We start from the raw sequence: 27,877 nt of genomic DNA, 5'->3' as shown, positions 1-27,877 counted from the left end.
GGAAGTAGTCGTGTTCCGATTGTCTCAGTTCAGGGCTTGTATACCTATATAGGAAGTAGGTACCTATATAGTGTGTGTAGTAGCCTATATATGTTACTATACTCTTAGTGTTGTAGTGTAAGTATGTATACTACGAGTGGACCCAGTTAAGAATCTTCATTATAAATCACGCTATTTAGAATGTGACGACATCTTTTGACGATTGGTGGAAGTGCCACAAGTAGTAGTTGTTTAAGGTAATATTTACTTAGATTTGCCTTTATTAGTTTTATTCATCGATTTATGTATTATATATCTATTTATAGTATGTTGAGGAGAAAAAAAGGAAAGTGAAAGACTGGTTTTATTTTTTACAATAATTATTGTATTACAACACGAAAAATAACATTGGTATACTTATTCATATACACGACGTTTATATGTGAAATAGATATTATTTCAATTACTAAAATAATAATGTAGGTATTCATACCTACTTACATACATTTGTAAAAAAATATTTAATATGCCTTGTGGCCATATTACAAAAATGACTTAATGTTATGCGATATTGCGATAGCTTATCATAAATGAAAATGATACATTCATATTAAGTAGGTATACAGTGGAAACTCGACTAATAAGACAAATTGTTGCCATAAGACATTCGGATAGTCTTCAGAAAATCAATTTTGGATTAATATATCCATTAATCCAATTATTTACTGTAGAGAAATATTTTTTAATTATTATTAATCGAGTCTTTACTGTATACTATATTAGAGTAGGTACATTTAAGTTTCATATCTTAAGTAAATAGAAAAGATAAAATAACATTTTATCGAATTACAAAATAATTACTCGCCAACAATGAGTATCAAGTATGAGAGTTCGAGTATGTTTTAATATTGCTAATTGTATTAGATGATCGTTTGCGTGTCGCGCAAGTAGCAACGGGCGCTGTGGATGGTGAGGCGTGGGGCAGCGTGGGGCAGTGTGGAGCAGCGTGGGGCAGTGTGGGGCAGCGTGGGACAGCGCGGCGGCGCTAGCGCAGGTAGCAGGGCAGCACCTGCGCGGTGCTGAAGATGGCGCTGAGCGCGCACGCGGCCGCCAGCGCGCCGCCCACCGCGCCCACCGCTATCACCTCCCAGCACACCATCCTCATCCATCCCGGGGGAGACGCGCTGGAACAGCAAGATATCCTTTAGCCGCTTGATAATTACCGACACCTGGGTGCCGTGGATGCAAATTAACATCCGAAGCCAGGACAATTGACAATTTAAATTTTGAATCTATACTTGACCGAAGATCGAAGTTGGTATTTTTACGGTGTCTATATAATCACTGCGCTACAAACTTGTAAAGCATATCCCTGACGTAAACCAAAATTTATTTTAAAAAGGATTTATGAACATGTAACACAATGTTATTAAAAAAAATCAATTAGTGAAATTTGAATAAGGTTCCTGGTTTATTTAAAAAAAATACATACATGGGTGCCTGTCCTTCAGTTGATGCAGAATTGACCAGGCTAAGGTAGCAGTAGGACGGCAGCACGAAGGTGAGAAGCGCGATGGTGGAGCCGCCCACCAGCGACAGGATCGTGTAGAAGCGCGGAATACTCTCCCCGATGAACAGGATGGCCAGCATTATGGACAAGCGGACCAGGGTCCTGTGTCCCAGCGATTCTAAACAAATATTACGAAACGTCGTGTCTTTCAATTTTATTGCTTTTTTCATCTTCTTATAATACATAATTTACAACACCTTTATAGGAATTCTGGTCAACTTTGCTACGTATCATTATTTGTGCTACAATTAAATAAATGGTAATACGAGTATTATGAAAACTATAACTTATCATAGTTACTTCAAGGTCAAAAACCTCTTTTTTTAAGACCGTTATTTTTTTTTAAAGTTATTTAGTATTGCAATTGCAATAATTGCGTGTTAGAGGTTCATGTCTACAACAAGTTGCCTTTGGGAGTCATTAACAAAACCTACCTCTCGGAGTGTTATACATCTCCTCCACCTCCTGGCACACGGGGTTGACGGTGATGATGAAAGCGGCGACGAGGTGGGCGGCCATGAAGATGTTGCCGACGAGCGTGAGCGGCGTGGCCGACAGCGACAGCGCGACGTTCGAGCCCACCGACTCTCCGTACACCGCGTAGCCGCCGATCGCGATGGGCAAGTACATCGCCAGGGTTGCTGGGAACCGGGCATGAGATTATTCAAATTCAAATCTCATTTATTCAAAATTGATCCATATAGAATAATTTTTGAAAGTCAACAAACCACCACCGCTTCGGAAGGTGTTTCGCTATGGAGAAGAAGTGGCGCAAGAAACTCCTGTTAGTGCTAGTTAGTGAGGAGGTTCATCGAAATCCTCTATGGAAAATATAAAGTAACAGTTTGTAGGTGCAAGGATAAATACAAATAGTGTATTCATTGGATCTTGAAGCTTTCAAGGTGTATTGTCGTTACTAACTGATATATAATACATAGACATAGATAGGACATCAACTGTGCAACTTTAGAAACTTTTTTTTTTAATTATAGTTAGATATTCCATGTATGTGTACATAACAATATATGTTATGAAACACCTCAACTATCGATGTTCTCATACATTCTTAAATTATGAGGATTCATGTTTATATCATCATCTCATGCCTCTTGAGTGTAGACGCAATGTAATTGATATGGCCTTTTTGCATGATATTTGTAATGGGTACATAGACTGTCAAGCTTTGCTATCAAAATTTTTGAGTTTTAATGTTCCAAAAAAGCGTACAAGGCACGCGGGAAAATCTTTATTCGCTGTCGCTCAGACCAAAAGTAATTATGCACAAAATTCACTCGTCATTAGATTACAAAAAAATTATAATAAAAGATTTAACACAATAGACATTTTCAATACAAGTAAAAATAGTTTTAAAAAAGAGGTACATAAAGTCCTTAATAATCTCCATATTAGTGACTAAGTAAACGTAAAATTGAAATATTATTAGTAGGTATATAAATTATAATTAACATCTTTAGTATGTAGATTATTATACATATGTGTGTGTTTATCTTTAAAATTAATTATATATTTATAGTATTTATACCTGTATTTATATATATTAATACCTACCTATTTATAAAACTTACTTATTCGTGCTGTTATGTTTAAAAAATTGTAAATCCGTAATTGGCTGTAGGAAATACTATATAAGAAATGTATTTGTATGATTTTAAGAGCTGTGGATTTTGTAATAATTAAATAATTAAATAAATAAATAAATAAATAAACAATTTTTTATACAAGATAGGAAAAACATTACGCCTAATTTAGACTAATAAATATACTACAGTATCTAAAATATTTAAACACTTGAAATAAAATGAATGGTATTCTTACCGAGGAAGCTGTACTGGAGACTGTTGGTGAACTGCGTGCGGTCAGCCATGTCGTTCTGGATTGTGGGAAAGGAGGCGGCGCCGCCGAACGCGAACATGATGATGCCCACCGCCAGGAAGAAGTCCGCGAAGCCGTGTATGCCCCAGCGGAACACGAAGGGCCGGATCTCGCTCATCATCTCGATAAAGTACATCACACACGCCACCACCGCAGAGAAGAATGCGATGATGCCAAGGTATCTGCAGAACGATGTTTACTCCGATAAGCTAGTGATATTAAGTAACAGAATAAGTACCTTAATGTTAGCCTGAATTGCGTACTAAGGAGTCTTTATCTTCTTCTTTACATCATGCATTTAAAAAAATGACTTCTCTTTCATATGAATACCTCATATATTTGCATATATTTTTTTGTGTATCGACGGTTAAATCATTTCAATTTTTCAACTTTTAAAATATGTGTATATATTAAAAATTATATAAAAACATCGAACCAACCACCAACCAATTCTCCTTGGTAAATGGGTTCAAAATACTGACGAGAAATCCTTAGGTGTGCCGAAGAGCAGCAAGGGCGTCATGGCGCCGGCCACGATCAGTGTCCAGATGCAGATGGTGAAGGTGGGGACCAGGGTCGAGAACAGCTGCTCCACGATCTGCGCCGCCAGCAGCAGGTACACCACGGCGATCCCGAACTGGGTTACTACCAGCGCCATGGATACCACCGCGCTGAAGTAAAAACGAGTGGGGAAGCTTATTTAAAAAAGCTATTAGAATATTAAAAACAAAAATGCAAACAATAAATTATTTTACTTTTCGGTGTTTATATAGGTATCTCTAGGTTTCACCAGCGTTTAAAGAAAACCTAACTATAATTAAAAATGCGAATGTATTCATTAATTTAATAACCACCTTTCCTTCATTATCTCGGTTGAAACCATAAACTTAGAATTTCGCGTAGAAACTTGTAAAATTTCTTTTCGGGTTTATGTTTAACTACAGACGTTACTTCATTTTATTAAGTACACTTAATAAATTACTTACTTACCTGTCTTTATCAGAATTGCAAATAAAGTTTATCTTAAATAAATAGAACGAGAGAAATATTTATGATAAGAAAATCCATATTATAAAAATTAAGACTAGCTATTATACAAAATTCTACCAATAAAAACATGATAGTATATATTTCAAAATCTACAAAGTTACATTGACATTCACCTCCAGGTCTTGCCAAGAGCATTTTCCGCGATGATGGCGTAGGGGTTCCTCTTGACAGTCCTCAGGTCGGGCTGGCGCGCCTCTATCATCGTCCAGCAGTCGCCGAGTCGCTTGCCGCTGAACGCCGCCATCAAACATGTCAGAATTATGAGAGGAACTCCAACCCACCCTGCAAACAAGTATATTTATCCATATTTAAATCTTTTCCGCGCTAAGTAGGACCTTCTTACTATCCCTAAACTGTCATACGATATGGACTGGCTTTCCTGTATCAAACTGTTTTTTTTATTATATTTTAATATCTGATAAAAGAATAAAATTACCAAACATATTTTAAGAACTTTATTTACCTATGTATCGAAAAATCTAAAACTAGATGTACTTAGATGTACCCAAGATGTTGACCTTGTCTATAATAAATAATATCTAACGTGTTCATGAATATCTTTAAAAGTCAGTGGAAAAAATCCTGGCAAAAAAACGTGTGCCCCTCAAGGGAACCTCTAGTGTGAACGAACCCTAAATTTATGGCGCCTAATAATTAAAACTACATTTGCATAATTAACTTAGTGGCGAAAGTGCTTAATTAGATTGTAACCTTAAAATTCGTAAATAATAGAACTAATTACCTAATTAGTAAATATGACCAAATAATATATCTCGCGCATGTGCTTATATCATAAAATCAAATTTAATATACAATGCCCAGAATGTTCGGAAACTAAACTTAGTAGGTACCTAACCGCCTACACGACTTATTTTTATATGAGTACCTTAGTAACGTTATTTTACATTCGGCTCTAATAATCTATTGAAAAAGCTTAAGAACTGTAGACATAAACAATCAGTGGTAAAATTTGGAAACTTTTGTCAAGTTGATAGAGAGGAACCATTACCATAGCCGAGCGGTCAAACTGGTTCCCGACGTGCTCGTCCCCACTCACACTAATGTAGAGTTACGAGAGTAGATACACCTCAGACGTAAAGTATCTATTGGTAGGTCTTTGGAAATAAACAACACATTAATTTTAAACGCATTACGAAACACATTCCCATGGTCCAAGGGCACAGCTATAACGTTTAGGTATTTTATGAGATAATTATTATGTAGGCGATAAGTTGATAAGTGCTAAAGCTTTTTCTTCGGAACACGGAAATACTGCTGTTTTTATATACTTAAGTTATAGATCCAACACAATAATTTTAGTGCAATATTTTATAACTGATCTTAAATTATATTTTTGAATGTATCGTATATCTTGTATTTTCATATCTCTCTCTTCTCCTTAGAAAAACATATTAGATTGTGGCTGTGATTTTTAAGAGAGGTCGCGCTGCAGCCAGGTTAACAAAATGATTCCATTCTGTTAAGTAATCGATTCTGGAGAATATGAAAAATTAAAAATCTTTACCTTGTAGTACACATGTATCTCACAAGTAAAAACTTGTTCATTAATCACATCTTAGGTATAATAATACTTATTTTTAAACATTTGATTTAGAATTTTACTTCGTAATTTTAGAATAATTAGTATCGTATATATTCGCTCAATAGCATTCCCAGCGCTCAAAGCAAAAAAAAATCGCATTTGCTGTATATGATATACTTAGCAAAAATATTCGCTTCGCCATTTCATTAACATACAGAATTCATTTATAGTGAATTAACGAACACGAAACCAGTATTAATCTCCATGAATGTCTTAAAATCGGATTATGGGATTATCTATAAATAATCAGAATCACAAAAATATCATATAGCTATTTAGTGAATAATACATTACTGGTTCTACCTATTAAGTCTACATAACAGGTGGAACCAGTATTCTTTTCTGTTGCGAGAGCTGGAAATTTTAGACTTCGACTTTGTGATATTATAATTTTGTACCGATCTAGAAGGCGGCATTCGTGATGGAAAACCCTAAGGAAATGGTTCGGCTGTAGCACCACATCACTCTTCAAAGCTGCAACCTCGAAAATAAGGGCAACCCTGATGTCTTCCAACCTCTCATAGGAATATAATAAGAAGAGGAAGTACCTACTAAGTTTATTATTAAAAAAAACGTCTGTAATTGCCGTCAATAAATAAATTATTAGTAATAGGTATACTTGGTAATGAATGCGAAAAATAATATTCCTAATACATCCGGTCGTAGCTAGATTTTTATAGATTGGTTCTCACGAAGAACAACCTGAATTAAATAATGCGCAAAACGTCATATACCTAGATAGATGTCGTGAATGAGGATTATCATACAAATACTTTAGCACCATATCATAAATAGTTCTATAAATTGATATAGATATGGCGCTGCTACAGCAGTGAAGGATAATTGAATATTTAGAGATGTTTTAAGATAAATTGTATTTAATGTGATTACAAGATTATGCTGCAATCGGTTAATGGTTATCCATCCAGACCTTCCCTGAAACTAGAATAAGCGCTAGAAGACTTCTAGAATGATCGAACGTATCGATCTTCGTATTAACTGTCAGAAATACGGTTACCGGTCTTAACGAGGGCTCGTGGCAGCGCCAGCACGCCCGCGCCGGCCATCTCCCCGGCGATGAGGAAGGCGGCCTGCTTCATGGACAGCCCGGAGCTCTCATTCTTGTTACCACCTTCGCCTCCTTCTAATTCCTGCAAGACAACACGACCAGATTATACACTGTATAATTAAGTATGTTTAGTTCTAATCTCGGATTAAAATAATGTCTACAATAAAAACTTGTTTTATAAGACTGTCCTTGGAGGTGGCGATGATCCCTTGTCAGCGCTACGGAAACCGAGTTTTAAATGCTAATTACAAAGAAATCAAACCATTTCATTTTAATACCTAGGTAATAATGATCACTCATGGTCACTCATATCCATTCCATAAATAAGCAACATCTTCTAGATTCTTTATTGTTGTTTCTGAGTCTGGCTGCTGAATAACTGACTGATACTTTCACAATTTTAGGTCAGTTTAATAACTTTAAACAAAGGATGTCCCTATGTACGAGTATTCTTGCAATCCGTTAATGACAATCAATATCCAGAGATAGGAGGGAATCGCATCCTGTTCTAATACAATTCACAGTTTACCTACCATAACATTATTCCCATGTTTTGACTAGTGCACAGTTACCTATATTTCGGATGTCAATTCTTATTCATTTCGTTTTTACGCCACGAGTGACCTATTGACATCGGTTTAGTATGAAATTCTCACACGTGTATATCATACATTTCATTTTCAGACTACATCTGATAGTGATATGAGTCATATGAGCATTGATAGATAGATAGTGGTTAAGAAACTCGGCTTCTTGATCGTGTTAGAAATTAATTATCACTTGCTTAAACGGTGACTGCTTGCGTACTAAAAATAATTTCAAAGGTATGTGAAGTCTACCAGTACGTATGAGACCCGTGCCCAGCAGTGGGACAGTAATGGGTTGATCATGATAATGATTAATTGTATCTGCCTAAGGGAGGTTTTTAAACTCAAAGGATCTATTATGATATGTGATAGATGCGTTAAGCTTGCAGACTGTTTTCAAATTGACGAAGTACTTATCTGAGTAGGTAGGTACTACATAAAAAATATGATTTTATATTTTTTAAATAAATCTTCGGTCTCACGGAATAGTTACCTACCTGATATTCAACAGATTGTTATTCAATTTTGATCAGGCACGCAAATATTTTTGAAAAACGTTTTATTTCCTGCTAGACATAGATACCTGGATTACGAGTTACGACCTTATCGGGAAGAAGACGCCAGCCTGGTCATTTAAGCTTTCGATAACAATTTAAGACGCAAAAATCGTAATGTACCTAACTACCTATTATAATAAAACACGTTAAAATACTTTTTACATAATATTTAAAAGAGTAATCAAATTAAACGTTTTATATCTTATGGACTGATAAAAATAATCAGAATACTTACTTCATCGTTCTAATATAATAAGCAAACTAATCTTAGCCACAACAGTTCCATTCTTTATTTATATTTAATGAATGGAGTCGTTAAGAAAACCTCATGTCGTAGCATAAATACTCGTATATCTATGCATTGGATACAAATATTTTATCCTTTAGGTAGATAAAAATATCAAACTAAATGCATATCATTTATTAATAAGTAAATAACATGTATTTGAAATATTTCGTTTCGGCTACTGCAAATTCAGAAATTTATTTACGCAACTAAGCTATGAGGATTACGATGGGGATTAATACTCAAGTATTTGGACTATTAGGAGTAACTAATCTTTTTTCGGCATATTTTTTTATCTATTGAACCGTAATAGAATTCTAATACTATACTATTTCTGTGGCAGATTCAAATTTTCACTATGAATTTACTTTAATATCTGCTATAATTGTGGAAGTCCGGATCCCTCCGGCTGCGAGTTCGACTTGCACTTACCCAATTATTTATCTAGTACAGGATATGAATGATAAGTAATTAATTATTGACAGATAAATTATTTCTTAAAAGTAGGTATCTTCTGGAAGGCAAAAGTAATTTATAACCTTTTGGTTATTAATGCGTTACTTACAATTTAGAAGGGGAAAGGGCCTAAAAATGTATCACATGACGTACCTATAAGATATCCGACGAGGCTCCTCGTGCGGAAAGTTCACGGCTAAAACCTTGTGGTTAATCGAAGCAATAGGCACTGTAACAAGATATCGCCATTCGGGTTGACGTACCTACAGACGGCAATTGCCGACAATACTTGGTATTTGGTCCACACGTCCGCAGGTATCTATTATACACGTATTGCGCAATGTAAGGTAATAGTCCTAGTTTAGATATCCGCTACTCTACAGTCTTCACCGATTATATAGACGATATACTACTAAGATGATATTTAAAACATAAACTAACCACCGCCATCGACGGTACTTATTTACAACATGGTTTTTACACACATCAATTTAATGTAGAAGAATCTATCTTACTAGATAGGTAGATTGTCTAGTCAGTTACTCCAATAGGAGGTATTAAATACGTAACAGAATTATAAAAATATTATACTGCTTTTCTAATATTACTATTTTTTGTTGTTATACAATACTGACAAGTCTAATCTACTGTATATTTCCGGATATATCCACAAAAAATAGGTGTCCATTGTCCGTGAAATAAAAGTGGAGTAATTGATATGTTACCTACCAAGCACTTGCGCAGGTAATATGCATAAAGCCGGTATAGTGCAGAGTGTCTGGCTAATTTATTTGGATGTATATTTTTAATACAATATACGAAAATATGGATAAATCATCCTTCATTATCATTAGTAAATGCGTTCATTATATACTAACACAATTTAGCTAAATGTCAGGTAGATAATAAAGAATTTACTGATGTCTAACGGAGGAATAGAAATATTTAAATATCAATCAAGTGCCAAGGATTCTCTGGTCATGACGTAATATTCTTGTTACACTTAATTTTTGTACCGAGATGGGGTTACTTGGCGTAATGAAACAAATTGATTTTTATTATATTTGAGTGAAGAAATTATTTGTGACACCCATAAATAGGTAATATAATTAGCAGAAAAACTCATTTAAATGTTTTCATTAGTTAATCGTCACATTGGCGCTATGTTCAGTTTGTGGTAACATTAAGTAAAGTTAAGCATGTAAATTTATTACGTGGGTTCGAAACACGAGATGTCACAAAAACGAAAACCGGTCGTCGACCACAATCATAAGATTAAATACCTAGATTAACATTATTTATCTAGCTAAACAGCATTCTTCGTAATCGCCCAGCCATATTTAATTTACTTTTAATATTAAAAACTATCTATCTATACAGGTCCAATAAACGAATAGACAGTCGGCTACATCATCTATAAGACCGTTTATATCTTATTTCCTTCCCAAATTAAACCGATCTGCTACAGAAAAGGGAAAGGTAAAGGAAGATAGTATAAAATAAAAACTTACACTTTTAGGCACCAAAGGAGTCGTTTCTGTGGCATCAGGCTTTTTGTTCACCGTTACCGCTTCTAATGAGCTCTTTTTTGACATTTTGCCTATAAGAAAAGAAAAATATTAAATGGTGATATGGTTAAATGAAATAATGCACAAACACTGATTAAAATAGAAACGAGAATTAGATTTATTTTATTTTGTTTTCGAGGGTAGGTAAATTATATAATTTGGAAGCGCACTTCGGGCTTTTTAATTATTAAAGTAATTATTGTAAGATCACGTACGTTGAAAAAAACGTTAATGAGTGGGATTAAACTGGTTTTGTGGAAGTAAAACCGTCCGCGCTCGAATTCTCGATCTCCAATAAGTGGTCGTTACTCGACGCCGGTCACGTTTCCTGTGCCATCAATGTCCTAATTCTATATTGTCGATCGTACGGCTTCTACTGACTGTGTCCCGCAACGCGTGAAATCGACTCGACTCCTCTTACAAGTTTGTTCTTTGCGACCCACACACGCGACCACAACGAGATCTGTTTGTTAAATGACTCCCGTCCCCGTTGCCCGAGCGTTCGCTGTGGTGGCAGTCACTGTCGCACTCGAAGTTTGGTCTCATTATATTTGAACGGAATTATTTTAATTAGCTCATCTCCGCGACTATAATGCGCACAAACATACTACATATTATTAGGTATCATATCGGACTTATAGTGTATATCGGATATATAATTATAATTATATTGATTGATTATAGAGTGTAAAATTAACACCTGGCTAGGTACTGCGACAAAGATAGATCACCATTTTAGTTTTGAGATACAGATAATATTATGTTATTGCTAAGATTTTGTTTTCAATAAAAATACAAAGTCGTTTTTGAAAGTCCCAAACACGTATAGAAATGTTTTTTTTAAACTTAATCCAATTTACTTACAGAGTTATATTTGCTATAGTAACCTACTCTCCTCTAGCGCTAAAAATTTTAATACAATTGAATGTCTACAAGTTCTCTTGTAGACACACATATAATATGTAGGTACAATCTTGTAAATTCATTTGATAAAAACCAAGACATAAAGTCTTTGGATTATATAAGACTTATATAGTTGGCCAAGTGCTAGTCGGACGCGTGCACAGAGGGTTCCGTACCACCATTTTTTAATATTTATTTATTTTTAGTATATGTTGTTATATCGGCCACCCTTATCTACCTAATACGGTTTAGGAGATAGAGCCCTGAGACAGACGGACTGACAGCGGAGGCTTGGGAATCCTTCCCTTCTTAGCCTTTGGGTACGGAACCTTAAAAACCTAAAAAATATACTTATTTTACCATAGTCTAAGTTATGAGTAATCTAAAGATAATTTAGTAAATTAAGTGCTGTGGCAACTTGTACACTGTCCGGGAGGGACGGCGGTACGTATGGTCGCATACCGTCGTACGCACCAGACGGTGTGGCGAGCGCCAAGCTCACCTGGGCGGAGCCCAACGGGGCAACGCGCTAAGAGGACTCCGGTTGCGTTTCCTTGGAGATCCTGGAGCCCTCAACGCAGTGCCCAGGACGGCCACCGGGGGGGGTTTTAGTGCGGTAAGAATCCCACATAACCCTGCGTCGCTCCCACGGCACCGGGTACCTTTTGAAGGTGTCCCCCTCGTAAAAAAAAGACAGTTACGCCACGTCAGTAGGATAATATATCTATGGTTACGCCAATTATAATAAGCTATATACATAAATATGTAATCAAAGGTACTCTGCTCGAAGTTAACCCTAAGAAATATTTACTCCGAGGTAGTCCATAGCAAAGAGCATAGTAAACTATATGTCCTTAGAGTCAGTACCAGTAACTCTGATAATCGGGACACATTGTAATGTATCGTCAACATTGCCATCTTTTTGTAAATAATAATGTAGCTTTGCCACTAAGTCCAATATTACGCTAATCCTTCTGAGGAGATCATGACAAAAATATTACTACTACATTTGGTGACTAACCGCTCTTAACTTAAGATTGCCATATAAAAATAAAATGGTTTAAAACATTGGTCACACTAAATCTTCAACGTCATGTCATTGAATAGTTAGCCAACAAAAATAAATGTGATAAATACTTTGGCTGGCTAAGTGAACCAGCGAAAGTGTTTATATTATATTAATACATTTATATAACAAGTGTATTAATGAAAAATATACCTACATATTTTCTAAATCTTCACTGGGGTTATTTCAGCCGAGTGAACGGAACGTAGTCCTCGCCATGATGAATATAAATCGATCAATTTGTGATGTTACTCTAAGACGTTTAGCATCAAATGTAATGCGGGACTTTGACATTTAGAAGGATAATAAAATGTGTCAAGTGAAACTGATGTTAAACTTGCGAACTGATATTGAGTGCGTGATTCTGGAAATTTGATTGATTGAATTAGATTTCCTATTCTATATTTGATAATTTAGTGCTAATTTAGACGAGATGTGGAAAGTAAATAGTTCGTTATGTTTTTCATCCTATTAGACGACTAGGTACTATGATGAACGTATTTTTAGCTTGTTTATCAGTTATTATTGCTCGCACTCTTTAATCTTTTTATTTGATATGTGGTTTTAGATTATTTCACTGTATGTCTGCTGCGTGTTTATCTTAATGTGTTTAAAAACTAATAGGTCATAGAACTTGCAACTGGCTTTCATGTAAATCTGGATTATCGTAAGGTCACTATCCAATTATTTGTTTGTCGCCAAATGCCTAAATTGGCTTTATTGCAATATCTGTACCAAAATGTGGGACATGAGATGAGTAAGTAAATAAAAAAGGTTTGCACAGTATCTGAGTCTCAATTGTGTATACTTAAATGGATTATGTACTAAAACTTGAGTATTTCTTGCGATTTGAACTTGGTACATTCGTTTCTATCTAAATTCATAGTTAACAGACACTTTAAGTACACATTGTAGTACACTAAAAGTATAAGAATTTATATGTAAGTTAATCAATGTAAGTATATTCTAGATAGACAGACAAATGATATATAGACAATTTAGTGTCTTTACTGCTATCTTTGCATTATTCAAGAAAAATAATTATATATTTCTTAAAAGACCATGGTCTTGTTTATGTTATATACTTAAATGAAAAATGACAATATACATTAATGATATTACTCAATCCACTTTCAACTTACTCACTTGTCTGTTAATGCCAAATTGGATTAAAAGTATTTAATCAAAGATTAGACTAATGGTCTTATGTGCAAACTTTTCAGGACCAATTACAATAAATGTATTTGTTAGGTATAATGACATTTTAGTTGCATCATTAACCTGAAATAGTCCTGCTGCTGAACATATGAATCTCAGAATAAAAAGTGTTAAAGTTGTAGGTAACCTGGTCAAGTATGTAATGATAGATATCATACTTATTTAGAATGTTTTGAATCAATCTCTCTCATAGGAATCAAGTCAATTTACAGTAAATATTTGGGCTTGAACATTGCATACTAAATTATTGCTGCAATATTTTAAATTCTCACAGTGAAATCTGTAGCATAATAATGGATTCAATGTTAAAAGCTGAGGCAATGCTAGCATGGCGATTTTAAACTACTGGTTACATTTTATCTCAAATTAAAATTTTCTTGAACAAAATGTTCCTTTTTTTAACTATATTAAGTGCTTGTATATTATGCATACCGCCATGATTGGCACTTTACTGGGTCTGTGATTTGGCATTGGTGACCAATTATGTATAGTCAATTGTCAACCTTGTAATAAGCTTTTAATAAAAATTAAATTAAGTGGAAAATGAATGATGGATTGACAAACCTAAATTTAGCATAAGTTGTATATAAATTGTTTTGTTGCAGAAACAATGATAGGGGACTGGACTACATCACTGAATTACTAGTATAGACTCATATTATTAAATCAAAATGATGGCATCAGAGGAGTCAGACTCTTTGAGTACAGTTCCATCAGAAGGGCACCCAGAAGATGTATCAGGTAATAAAGTTATCATATTTTATAAAAAATACTTTGTAGTAAGCATATAATATTCAGTTACTTTCAGCAACATTGGAAATGGAACCAATTAAGACCATATATTATGTATTATATATTTGTTTTGAAAAGATGATAGTTTGTAGCTATGTTAGGGGAATGGTTATGAAGGTACTAAAAAAATCTTTGTTTATGGACTAAAATGCCACACACATTCAAAATTATTTTGGTCTTAAAATCAAAGTCTAAAAACTTGGACCAATATGGTGGAATTTTTGTTCAATTCAATAAGTTATTAATAAATTCCATGATTAGGAATTTTAATTATTATTTTCTTAATAGCACATAATGCAATAATGTGATTAAAAAATCTATTTCATGATGTGGATGTGTAATCCAGGAAGATACATTAAAATCAAATTAAAATCGAATAAATCAATGGGAAATAAAAAATACATACACATATTCAACATTGCATTACACTGTTTTTTTTTCAGGTGAATATATGTCATTTATATTAATCATATATAATTATACAAATTCTACTACTTATTAAAGCAATTTGTCACTGGCAATTCTTCCCTTCAAACACAAGCAGCTCTCTTTATATTTAAAATGTGTGTATTTTGATACCGTGCCGATATTTTCTTAGTATGACGACCTTCATTAAAATTATATTCAAATTTGTTTATATATATTTTGGTAGTTAGACAAAGTATTTTTATCATTTTTAGCGTCAGGGACAGAAGAAGCCCCTTCGTCGATGGTGTCGAGCGAGGCAGAGTCCGAGGGTAGCGTGCTCTCTGAGCCACAGCGGCATGACGTCGAGCAATCGATCACCAGCGACTGCAGCACCACCGACCAGGGCCTCGGCTCTATTGACAAAACACTTGCACCAATGAATGACTGGCGTGCCATTGGCAATAACTTGGCATCCTATGTGTCATCTAGAGGTTGATACTGTTCAATTATTATAAAATAACTTGAATTTTTAATTGCCTTATTGATGAACTCAAAACCCTCCTGTATGATATAGTTATTAATTATTTTATGTTCTCATTCAGGTTCTATGTTACCGTGGGGTCCTCACAAGGGTCCCGTGATGCAGCCTCCAGATTCAGATCTCAGACCGGGGGAATTCGTTATGCGGTTACTTTTCACTGAGTTTACCGTTCAGGCAGAGCGGAAGATGGAAGCTGTCATGGCTGAACCTCTGGTATTTCACAAGTTATTTATAAATATCCATTATTTTCATGTTTCCCATTACATAACAATTGACATCACATAAACAAAGCTCAATAAATCAGAGATCATAAGTGTAAATTAAGGTTAATAGAGAATGATCAATTGCCAATGATTTCAACAATGTTGATAATCATAGAATCACAATGCATCAGTTTCTGTGACAAAAGTGAACAATGAGGGACAAGTGCATTAATGCGTTATAAATTCTTGTGTGTCTGTAAAGGAAAAGCCTTTGAACAAGACGCTGCAACGCGGTGAAGACCCACAGTTGGACCAGATCTTATCAGCATTTGGGACGGTAGCAGAACACTGCCTTCCTTCTTTACTGCGTGCCCTGTTCGGGTGGCTGGAACGCCAGATGGCAGACTCGCCGCAACTAAGCGAACAGGCCAAGAAACCGCACCAAGACCAGAGGAACAAGAGGTGAGTGCACTGCCACTCGACAAAGGCAAAAATCCGGAAAATAATGTAATAAATAATATATTACACAATAAAACTTGGTCAAAATTAAACTTCCATCCCACTACTATTTTTCAACATAAAGATTCATATATTATTTTTCTTTAAATATAATAAGAGTAATATTCATATGGTACATCAATCTGGTTCACCCAATACAAGGTAAAAATATTTTAAATCATAAAAAATTATTATTGCCTCCCAGACCTGAATAAAATCAGTTCATTATTTTAATGAGTATAATCACGTAATTCCATCTGTAAAGTGGTAACATCTTTGATTCTCACGACTTTTTTATAACCTTTACCCGTGCTTTACCCGTGCATGAAGGAAAACATTGTGAAAAATCGTGTCGTCTGAGAGTTCTAAAAAGAGTACTTAGGCAGTTCAGTTACTCAAATCATGTTTCATCTGATACTATTTCATGCTAAGTCACTATCGTTGCTAATATTAATATTACTAAAACTATGTCCGCATGAAAATGAACCGCATCAAAGTATTGGCAAGATTCTAACTATGGTGCTACCACAAAGTTTAATGTTTGTTAAAGGTTTGTTATAATATTGTTGCAGCATAATCTACATAGTGTCTGGTAGCGGCGCTGGCACGGAGGCGGTGGAGCGCAGCTGCGAGGAGTTGCAGGCGGAGCGGCGCGACCTCGCCGTCGAGTTCCTGTTCTGCCTGGCGCTCATCGAGGTGCTGAGACAGCTGCCCTTTCACCCCGGCCACGAGGACCTCGTGCAGTACATCGAGAATGTGGCCTTCAAGCGGTTTAATTATAAAGAGGGGTAAGCCTATAAACATTGACAGTTACCACGAATCATACGGTATCTATAACCTTTAACCAGTAACAAACTTTTGGAAGTTTAGTATTTTTAGATAACTAGCTTCCCTTTTATCCTGCATGTAATGCAATGCTCATTGTCAATGCTCATTTGTCAGCTCATTGTCATTGTCAAAACGTCTTGTTTAACCATAGTATTGAAAAGTGTTTATATTTATTATGTCACTTTCAAAGAAAAATACAATCTCAGTTGTTTTAGTGCTTCTGGGCCACAAGCTATCGAGATAAGAATGAATAAATTCAACTAAAAATATCTTTAGCTGCCTTTAAGTGAAAACGAAAATTTTCTAGTTTCACAGATTTTATTACAGTATTTGTAGTTATATCTATCCATCAATTAACTGAAATTGTAATTTTACAATTTATGTTTTAAATGTAATACAAAGTTAGATTTAAAATGTTATTTGATAAAATATTAGGAACCTTCTACTTTAGTCAAATATGCTATGAAAATTGAAATATCATTGGTATTATTTCCTTTCAGTCTCCAATCGAACCCGAACGCTGCGAACGTCCACATTGTAGCGGACCTGTACGCAGAGGTTATCGGTGTACTGGCTCAATCGCGTTTCGCCTCAGTGCGGAAGCGATTCACCGCTGAATTGAAGGTACCATTTATATATTTACCTTTTTAAAATATCATCGAATAACTAACTGTACTGTAGTGTTTATATTAATCTGTTACATGATACATACAAGGAATAATACTGTGCCATTCGGATACCAGGTAATCTTAGACAATAACTGTGTTATTACCCGACTGCCAAGGAAGGGTTATGAATGTTGTGTATTACTCTGTATACTGTGTTTTTATCTTCATAAATTAAGCAAATTACAACGAGCGCCATAATATATCGATATGTTTATTTTTTACAAATTTTCTCACAGGAATAATGTAACTATTACGTATGTATCTGCTACTAATCTTTTAAATGATACGCTGTAGGAACTCAAAAGCAGAGAGCCATCGCCGCACACGACACAGAGCATAATTTCCCTTCTCATGGGTATGAAATTCTTCCGTGTGAAAATGGTGCCGATCGAAGAGTTTGAAGCCTCCTTCCAGTTTCTGCAGGAGTGTGCGCAATACTTCCTGGAGGTCAAGGACAAAGACATTCGCCACGCGCTCGCCGGACTGTTTGTCGAGATTTTGGTGCCCGTCGCCGCGGTAAGATTCCATTTTAATTATGAAGTTAGAATTATCGCCTTCTAAAGTGATTCTGTAATGTGTATATTTATCTAAACGGCCATTAATTTCGAGTGTATATTGGAGGATTTTTTCTGACTAAAATATAATATCAGTGTGAAACCATTATTCTTTATATAACATATTCTAATTATTATATTCATTTGAACAACGCTTTATCGTTTAGTTTATTTATAATTTTACTTCTCGTTCTTGCAGACGGTGAAGAATGAAGTGAACGTGCCGTGCCTAAAAAACTTCGTGGAGATGCTGTACAGCCACACGCTGGACGCGAGCACCAAGTCCAAGCATCGGCTGGCGCTGTTCCCGCTGGTCACCTGCTTGCTGTGCGTCTCACAGAAGCAGTTCTTCCTCGCCAACTGGCACTGCTTCCTGGCTATGTGCCTCCAGCACCTCAAAAACAGAGACCCCAAGATGTGTCGCGTAGCACTAGGTAAGATGATTATATAGGGAGTGTTCTAACACGATGTTCTTAGTAACCAATATTTATTAAATTATTCATATTTTTCTCCTACAGAATGCCTCAATCGCCTTCTCTGGGTGTACATGATTAGGATCAAATGTGAAAGTAACTCGGCCACTCAGTCACGGCTTCAAAGTATCGTTAACTCACTCTTTCCCAAGGGATCCAAGGGAGTAGTACCGCGGGACACGCCCCTGAACATTTTTGTTAAAATTATCCAGTTTATTGCCCAAGAAAGACTCGACTTCGCAATGCGTGAAATAGTATTCGATTTATTGATGGTTGGAAGACCTATTAAAATAATTATGACTCCAGAGAGAATGTCGATAGGCCTCCGCGCTTTTTTAGTGGTGGCTGACAGCTTGCAGCAGAAGGAAGGGGAACCGCCGATGCCGAGGACTTCCGGGACGCTACCTTCCGGAAACACTCTGAGAGTGAAGAAAACTTTCCTTAATAAAATGTTGACGGACGAAACGGCCAGGTCTATTGGCATGAGTGCTTACTTCCCATACGTGAGACGGGTGCTAGTGGAAATTCTCCGAGCCTTGGACGCACACTACGGACGACCGCTAATGCTGACGAACACACAAAACGTGACAAAGGAGCAGGAGATCAACACGGGTGAAAGAAAACCCAGGATTGACTTATTCAGAACTTGCGTCGCTGCTATACCTAGGTAAAGATCATTTTATATTTATAAATATGTGTTCAAATGTTATATTTTCATGCAAAGGACTTAGAATGATTATTTTTTCTCGTTTCAGGCTGATTCCAGAGGGCATGAGTCCCAGCGAGCTGGTGGATCTACTTTGCCGCCTCACGGTCCACATGGACGAAGAACTTCGAGGGTTATCCTTTCAAAGCTTGCAAACACTCATCGTCGACTTCCCGGAGTGGCGTCAGGACGTATTGGCTGGTTTTACCCAGTTCCTCGCTAAAGAAGTACAGGTAGATGTTCGTCTACTACATAATACAGTAATAATGTAGTTTGAACAATGTTGTCTGATTATGTGACTAATGAAACTTTATTGTATTTTAAGGACACCTCTCCCCAACTAGTCGAGAACGGTCTCCGAATGTTACTACAGCTTGTGACTAGTTGGAAGAATGGGGAACCGTCAGCGAACACTCCCCCCAAACCGGAGCCCCTGGTGTCTGTGGTACGGGGAACCGAGGCGCTAGGGCTGGTGATGCTGTGCCAGTGCAAGGCGTACCCAAGGAGATTGGCTGTGCATATACTCAGGTAATAATAGTTGGCACTGTTATAAACTTATAGTTTATAAGGCTAAATATTAAGTTGATGTTTTTTGTTACTTTTATGTAAAAAATGAGGTGTTAAAAATAAAATATAAAAGAGGAAGAAAACTGAGTTCAGACTAAACCTTTTCAGTGATCTCATGTTTTGAATAGAAAAAATAAAAGGTGTGTTTACTATCTATATATGCACATAATCATTTATAGCTTATAATTCTTTAGCGTAATTAATAAAAAGCGTACTTGTATTACTATGTGTACATGCGCCAAAAGTGACATAATAATGTAACTGGCCATTTGTAAGTGTCCCAATAGGCTTTTACAAATAACTAAATACGTTTAATTATAACTAGTTTGACCTTCTAATGTAACGTACATAATATAAACGTTTGGCGTCCACTATTAATAATTAATCTAGCCAATGTTTTGTCTACCTAATATCGATATAATTTTATAATTTCTTCATACGTCCATTAATCAATATTTTACATTTTTGCCTACCAAAGATCTTAATTTGATAATTGCTAGTAGGCATACATTGTTAAATGTCGATCGTTGGTAGGCAAAACATTACATAGATTGATTATTTACAATGAACAAATAATTGGTAGGAAAATAGTGTGTAGATAGAACTTGGATGTATCGCATCGCAGGGAAACAAAGTACCTCCTGGAGAAGTTGCAGCTGCGCGACGAGCCGGCGCTGATCGACGCGGCGGACGCGCACGTGGCGCACTTCGCGGAGCGCTGCCTGCCGCTGCTGCCGCCCGCCGAGAAGCAGGCCGTGCTCGCCGCCGGGCAGCCCGACCTCGTCTGGGTCGCCGAGAGGAGCCACGCCGTCTGGACCGCCGGTCGGTTTACAACACGCGTACCACTCGCAACGTGCCCTCGATGCGTTTTTTGCCTAAAGAAAAGCACGAGAAACAAAATTTGGAGCCTATACGAATCGGGCATTTCTCGCGTTCTCGCGAGATTCTCGCGACAATGTGGAGCGGGCTTTATAAGAATATTGTTAAGCACGGCTATATTATAGTTTTGGTGGCAAATTACAATTATAAAAAATCCAACTTAGTTACACATTTGAGGTCGATCTCAAATAGAATTACATTCCTTTCTAGGGTTGAATTCAGACATACATGTGTGATAGTTGCCACTTACCGTGAAATAATTTCAGCGAGCTTGTTTGTTCCGTAAAAATAAAAACAAAACAATGAATTATCTGTTGTGTTTGTTTTTTTAAGAAGTGTGTTTCGCTACGGACGTTATTTCTATTTTTAGTAAATATTATTCTAAGTAAAAATAAAAACGTAAGGATAATTGTATATAATAATTTAAGTATAATATGTATAACTTTTCTATAAACAGGATTGCAACACGATGAAACATCATCCAAAAACAGCTGGAGCGGCAGTTCGTCCAATGGAGCAGACCCTTGGGAAGTTAGTGATTAATAAATTAAATAATTACGGTCTTATTCATAAACGCATTTTAGGACTAAACCGTTCTATAAGCCTTCTATAACTTATAGAGGCCAGAACCCTACTATAACAGTGCTATAAGATAAAGATGGCCAACTCTAAACAGCTGATTAGTGATTACTAACCTAATTTGACAATACCTTTTGAATAAATTTCAAACAAATGTCGATGTGCATTTTGTATACAAACATGAAATAATACATACTTGAAATAATTTGGAAATACAAACTTGAAATAATTTGTTTTAATATCCGATAAATAAAATTATTATATCACTATTTTAAATTACAATGCAAATTTTACAAAGCTTAGATATTACTAAAAGTCTAGGAAACCATCCAATTCGAACGTAGGTTAGACTTCGAAGAACATTGCACCAGAGAGTGATCAGTTTCCTTTAAACGACGACGACTTTCGGAAGCGTTAACGCTTTAATAAATCGGGAGTAAATTTTATAATTGATTGATTGGTTCTGGAGAAAATGAGGGGAACTCCTCCACCCATGTAAATATAACAGCCATAACTTCGCCGTTTATGAACCTATTATAATGCCTTTAATTTCGTGTGTGGACAATTGCTACAAGTTGGTTCCATTTAAATATAATGAGGATCAGAGTGGGTTCTGGAGACAAAATATGTAACTCCTCAACCGATGGGTATAATTGAGTTTTGTTTGAAGATATTTGGTGTAGGGTCTAATGAAATTGCAAAACCAGTATATCATTGACTATTTAAGGGTCTGATAATGTGTCTCGGAGACAAAATATGTAACTCCTCAACCGTTGGGGATAATTGAGTTGTGTTTGAAGATATTTGGTGTAGGTTCTAATGCAAGCCAGGTCTAAATTGCAAAGCCAGTTCATCATTGACTATTTAGTTAGGTTAGGTTGGAACATATAAGACAACATAAAAATACGGGCGGTTCCAATCAATGTAAATTCAGACCTTACCTTAATTCATGATCACGTTTATACAATTTATATTGTATTAATATAAATGTTATTATGTCATCACTAAAAAGGGTGAAAATTTTTTTTTAACAAAAAATACAACCGACTTCCGACTTGTTCAATATATCGTTGGATAACTATGTAAACAGCGTGTCTAATATGAGCGCCGACTTCAGAAATATGTACTAAGCCGACATTTATTTTAATTATTTTATACTTTGTAGTGACATAGAAGTCGGTTGTATTTTTTGTTAAAAAAATTTAACAACTTTTGCTTCACATCCCATTTTAACAAATAAAATATTTTTAAATTCGCGGTATTTACAATTACAATGACACTGGTCACTGACATTTTATTTGGTTTTATCGACAACGCATTGTCAACAATGTCAAGACAGAATTTTCTTTTATCCAAACAAGCTTATCCTCATAGGTAACAATACAAAAAAGTATTAAAAAAAAGTTTAACATAGTAGTTACTCTGTTGACATTGCTGCTTATTGGTTTCGAAAAAATATTTTTTCTAAAAGATATTTTTTATGTGTATATAATATGAGTTGCCAATTTAGGAGCTCAATCATTGTTTGCGAGCAACTTGTTGTCGTAAGGGTTTAAATATAAAACGCGCTGTGTGGTATATCCAGGTGGTGCTATTCGGTCTACTGGAGCGCAATCGAGTCCCGGCGCGCTGCCCCGCCACCATCCTGCAGGCCTGGCCCATCCTCCACGCTAGGATACATGCCTTGTATGCCATTATAGAACCAACGTAAGTTGTAACTTCTTTGTTGATTTTTGAATAATGTCGATAAACGGTATTATTACTTAATTACTTTTTAATATGCTTGTTTACTGTATTCTACTAATAAGTTTACGTCAGCGACGTCATTAGATTTATTATTAAAGAAATACATTTATTTCGTTATCAAATAACACGGGTTATGAAAGAATTTATGCACTTTCTAGGAATATAAAATTATAGTAACAATCGATTTTAGACAAAACCTAGTAATATGAATTTAACCTGGGTTTAACGCAAAAAGAACACGATAATGTTGCAGCATACTTATCCAAGGCGTTCCAACTTAGTCCTCGAGGGTAGCGACGCATCTGTGGCCGACCTTCTGTCAGGATCCTAATCTTATCTGGGGTTGATTACAGATGTCCGTGGGAGGTAGGAGCCCCTTACCCTCAGGAGTGCTTGGTCGTTTGCTCCTTTAAAATTGTGTAAAAATAACTTAGGCCCGTGAGCGACAACCGCGCATCGCTGCTGTCGCGCGGGCCCGCGCTGCCGCGCAAGCCCGAGAAGGAGCGCGACGGCTACATGCAGGTGTGGAAGTACTACATGACCATGGCGTACCTCGTGGTGCCGGCCGTGCCCAGCCCGGTAATACGGTGCGCGAGCCCCGACCTCAGCCTCAGGTGTGTACACACATGCACACACGCACGGACATACACATGCACACAACATTAATACATTACACACAACATTCATACATTTACTATTAGAGTGATATGACTGTGGAAAAACTTTAATATTGATATTTTTTCACAATATGTTTGCTACGTGCAATTCTCCTGAGATAATTTACGACCGTTTTAGCAAGTGTTAGTATAGTGTGAAATGATTTTTAATAACTTTTTTATCGTAGGCATTTAATAATGATAGAAATCAATTTTGAATCAAAAATAAACGGACGAAAGACATGTGAGTCGACTTTTTGTAACGGATTGGTTAGCCGTCCACTTATAAAACCTTACATATGAAAAATTACAGGCAAAGTACATGAACAAATCAAGCTACACTATTGACAGCATAGACAAAATATATCTTGCTCGCTTTTTATGAAGTCTTGATTTTACAAGTTAAGGACATGTTACAAAGCAGTCTATACCTGACAAACACAATTGGCTTTAAACTTTCCAAATTTTTTGTTTGTTTTTATGTCTGGGTGTATTTTGATTGGCACAATTATTCAAAATTATTTTGTAACGTGATACTTTTATTTAGAGCGGCTGGGATCAGAGTTATTTTGCTGTTTTGGAAGTAGGGATTGGAATGTTTAGTCTTTGGGTACTCTGCCATGTTGGACTCTTCACTCCATTTGTTATATACGCTGCAAAGTGGCCGTTATTAAATGTATAAGGTACACTAATAAAACCTAATTTATTTAGGTGGGCGCGTTTAGAAAGAGTTAAACTGGTTCCTATCCGTACTTCTAAGCGATGCGCGAGACTTGGGCTGATTATAGTGTTCCTGTCTTTTTTATTAGTATTATAGTATAAGGAGACGGCGCCCGCTTATTCAAGGCATAATAGGTGTGATTTCGCATGACTGAATCATATCGCCATAGTGTATGTTGTGTCGTCCACAAAGATATACCAAACTGTACACCTCTACACACGACTTAGGAGTATACAACGTTACTATTTTAGAAATTACATTGTTGATGCTTCTCTACTTTTTATGGCAATACAGACCTTACTTTGTTGATTAGGTGCGGTTAGTAAAAGTACTAAGAATAAATTATTATTGCAAATAGTTTTGTATAGGTATATTGTTGGACTTATTATATGTTCGCCACTATGAGTTAAATGCTTGAAGTGTATATCTTTGTTAATGACTATATTATGATGAGATGAATTTTCTGTTATTTTTACATTTATAAGACAATACTGTAGGAGTACGTAAATGCAAGGTTCTTGAGGCACTTTATGCATTGTACACGGAAATGCTTAGATGAGAAATGCATCAAATCCTGTATACATTAGCATTTTATTCTAATCAAATATTCACTGTTTATTCTCGAATGCTAGACCTAACCCTGTAATGTCCTCTAGTTGTTTAAATAAAAAAAATATTAGTTATAATTATTATATTAGTTTTATGAATTTATCGTATATATGTATTAAGAGTAAGGGTTTGGATAAACCGATTTACGGTCAAAACACATACATTCTATATGACGTCACATCGTAACACATTGCGACGTGGTGTAGCGATATCGTGTCGTCAAAAAAGGTGGTTCACGATTAAAAGGATTGTGTCAATTTTTTTTCAAATGTCAACGAAGTCATATAAAACACGCCGTAACTTTCCACGACACCATATACATAGTTTTGTGACACGACATTGTAACTTGCTGTGATGCACCACCACATCGTATATGTGTGCTCGCCCTATGTGTTAAGTTGGGTTAGCTTAAACACAAATAAGAATAAACAAAATTATTCAAAGACATAACTAAACAATTTAAGCTTAAAATTAGTAGATTCGCCTTTTATTTTTATTAATTTGGGGATGAATAGTATTCCATGATTGTTGATGTGAATGTTCACAATTGAAATTGTAAAAAAAAATGTTTTGATATTTTTGAACTTACCAAGAAAAAAATGTTTGCTTTTTAATACACAAGAAGATATTAAGAAATGAATCATAAAAATCTTTAAAATTTCAGATGCCAAAACATATAATACGTTTTCTATACATGTTGCATTACATACATATATTGAAAAGTAATTTCGATAGGTATTTAAAGACAAAAATGAGCGAACGTTATTTTATTTGAGATCCTACCTTAAGTATTGTCACGAGTGCAGCGTGCGGACGGCGAACGATATGCAACTAACACTCTGTCCAGTAGCACGGAGACGGAGGGGTGGATGGGGCTGGCCACCCTGAGCTCGTCCAGCGAGAGCCTCAACGCGCCCGGCGGGTTCTTCACGCTGCCCTTGAGCTATGCGCGCTCGCACAGGCACCACAAGCGCACGAGGTGGCCCTATTGTCGCTCGCTATGTGCACGTCGCATTCGATACGATCATTGTCTCCCGTGCGCCGGTTACATCTCGACCCAGCGTTGTTTTCATCGACAAAATTGTACAGACGTGCCAAAGACTAATTATGAGCCTCACGAACTTATTTTATTTTCTTAAATCCGACTCATTCGAACAGCCTACTTTGTCCGAAGCAAATGAAAATACATAATTTTCTTGGACAATAGCCGCGATGGTAGGCGAGAATAAGTACCTTTTCTAAATTATATAGTATGCATGTTGTTTTGTCTGCTTAATTATTGTTAAATATTAAATACATATTACGAGGGGCATAATTTTATGTGTACGTGATAAAAATCCGGATGAAACCGACGCTACGGTCATCAGATATCATTGTGGGTAACATTTACAGTGGCCTTTTATACCATGTCAACATGAGAGGGTGGCATTTAAAGGTCATTGTAGCTCTCATCGTCCATCATCATAGGCTATGCACAGCTAGCGCGTACCCTACATACAGATTCAGTGTAACCTGTGTGGTTCTTCAAGCTTCAAGCGTAATTCCAAGACACTCGTTACGGCCAGTGTTTCGTTTTTCAACAATACAACGAGAAATGCTCAATACATCCACACGAGGTTCACATCGCTACTACTCATGACATGGACACCATCAATTTACATGTATTTACTTTTATTTTAGTTTTATGTTACTTAATTTAGTTTTTTAAGTGTAAATGGCGGGCATATACCGTGACCATTGCATTCTAATAAGATTTTAGCTTAGATATTAATTTAATACTTTGAAGTAGAAAGATTCAATGTTGCTTCGTCTTTAAAAAAATCTTGTCTTTAATTTATTGTCATTTGTTATATACATACGATTTATATTACAAAGTATTTATGCACAAGACTATTTAGTTTTATGACTCTTTTACAAATCTTTCCATGTTGTTTCCTTGTTTTATTTTACAAATCTTTCCATTTCAAATTTGAATGAAGTGCGTCTAGGTTCACGTAGTTGACATAGTAGCAGGCTAGGTATTGGTTTGATTTTGGGCTGTAACAAGTCATTGCCACCGGCCTCTGCCATGGCCGTCGTAATGTGAATGCGTAGAACATGCACTACATCGCATGTAAATAGTGCCTACTCTTCTTTTCCTATTACTTATTTTTTTTATTTTTTATTCTGTTTTTGTTGTTTCATTTTGTCAGATAGGTTGTGAAAAGTCAGTCAGATACAAATAAAGTAATTGTTTTTTTACTGCAAAAGTGGCAAGTTAGTTTATTAATTTATAAATACCATTGTAATATAATCTTTTAATGATCTGGTATGTAAATAAAAATGTAATTAATTTTTAATTTGTTTTATCATTAATTTGCTTTTTATTATTTTCGTATCGAGACGATTGCAACACAATGATGCAACCCACCTGAACGATTAATAAATGCTGCTGTGTAATACGATTATATTGGAGAGAACATTTTCAATAATTATATTCATAAATCGTCGTATTTATATAGTTAGTCTGTAACATGCAAAACAGATTATGCATTATTTATTATGAGGCAGTCGGTTAAGTTCGTGGCCTTTTTATTGTTTAAAAATAGTATATAGCACAATTTACTAAACGTTTTTTTACCACATTGGTATAAAATGTTTTCTG

The 27,877-nt window shown here is 35.8% G+C and overlaps 2 protein-coding genes across 2 annotated transcripts in view; one reads left to right on the top strand and one right to left on the bottom strand.

Annotated features, from left to right (window-relative positions):
- Positions 1 to 341: 341 nt before the first annotated feature.
- Positions 342 to 11,146, bottom strand: os (protein). The gene is made up of 9 exons (XM_073075329.1): positions 10,834 to 11,146; positions 10,562 to 10,650; positions 7,114 to 7,246; positions 4,606 to 4,774; positions 3,925 to 4,113; positions 3,386 to 3,624; positions 1,984 to 2,190; positions 1,472 to 1,667; positions 342 to 1,163 (listed from the first exon to the last, which is right to left on the bottom strand). Exons 2-9 carry the CDS (start codon positions 10,643 to 10,645, stop codon positions 1,025 to 1,027), a joined length of 1,356 nt encoding a protein of 451 aa, XP_072931430.1. The 5' UTR covers positions 10,646 to 10,650; positions 10,834 to 11,146; the 3' UTR covers positions 342 to 1,024.
- A 1,732-nt stretch (positions 11,147 to 12,878) lies between these two features.
- The window catches only part of fry (microtubule binding protein furry), a 156,029-nt gene continuing 141,030 nt past the window's right edge, over positions 12,879 to 27,877 (top strand). Inside the window, exons 1-17 of the mRNA XM_073075401.1 lie at positions 12,879 to 13,070; positions 14,411 to 14,546; positions 15,278 to 15,496; positions 15,608 to 15,759; positions 16,012 to 16,211; positions 16,820 to 17,035; positions 17,576 to 17,699; positions 18,038 to 18,259; positions 18,497 to 18,731; positions 18,816 to 19,437; positions 19,526 to 19,709; positions 19,802 to 20,004; positions 20,669 to 20,865; positions 21,380 to 21,453; positions 23,087 to 23,208; positions 23,682 to 23,899; positions 26,023 to 26,212. Of these exons, the coding sequence (XP_072931502.1) occupies positions 14,477 to 14,546; positions 15,278 to 15,496; positions 15,608 to 15,759; positions 16,012 to 16,211; positions 16,820 to 17,035; positions 17,576 to 17,699; positions 18,038 to 18,259; positions 18,497 to 18,731; positions 18,816 to 19,437; positions 19,526 to 19,709; positions 19,802 to 20,004; positions 20,669 to 20,865; positions 21,380 to 21,453; positions 23,087 to 23,208; positions 23,682 to 23,899; positions 26,023 to 26,212 (3,248 nt within the window). The 5' untranslated portion in view covers positions 12,879 to 13,070; positions 14,411 to 14,476. The remainder of the gene's footprint in view (positions 13,071 to 14,410; positions 14,547 to 15,277; positions 15,497 to 15,607; positions 15,760 to 16,011; positions 16,212 to 16,819; positions 17,036 to 17,575; positions 17,700 to 18,037; positions 18,260 to 18,496; positions 18,732 to 18,815; positions 19,438 to 19,525; positions 19,710 to 19,801; positions 20,005 to 20,668; positions 20,866 to 21,379; positions 21,454 to 23,086; positions 23,209 to 23,681; positions 23,900 to 26,022; positions 26,213 to 27,877) is intronic.

Source organism: Epargyreus clarus, unplaced genomic scaffold (assembly GCF_041222505.1).
Source record: "Epargyreus clarus isolate Ecla_fem2 unplaced genomic scaffold, WU_Ecla_fem_2.2 ptg000007l, whole genome shotgun sequence".
NCBI lineage: Eukaryota > Metazoa > Arthropoda > Insecta > Lepidoptera > Hesperiidae > Epargyreus > Epargyreus clarus.
Note: the sequence above shows the minus strand (reverse complement) of the source record. Positions and strands in the feature narration are given on the sequence as shown.

Bases quoted from the DNA above. Each gene is read 5' to 3' on its own strand.
- os (XM_073075329.1), bottom strand. From the start codon at position 10,645: ATGTCAAAAAAGAGCTCATTAGAAGCGGTAACGGTGAACAAAAAGCCT. The intron at 3,625-3,924 runs GTCAGTATTTTG...ATCGTTCTGCAG, and splicing joins GGCACACCTAAGGATTTCTC to ATACCTTGGCATCATCGCAT. The intron at 1,668-1,983 runs GTAGGTTTTGTT...ATATTTGTTTAG, and splicing joins GATGTATAACACTCCGAGAG to AATCGCTGGGACACAGGACC.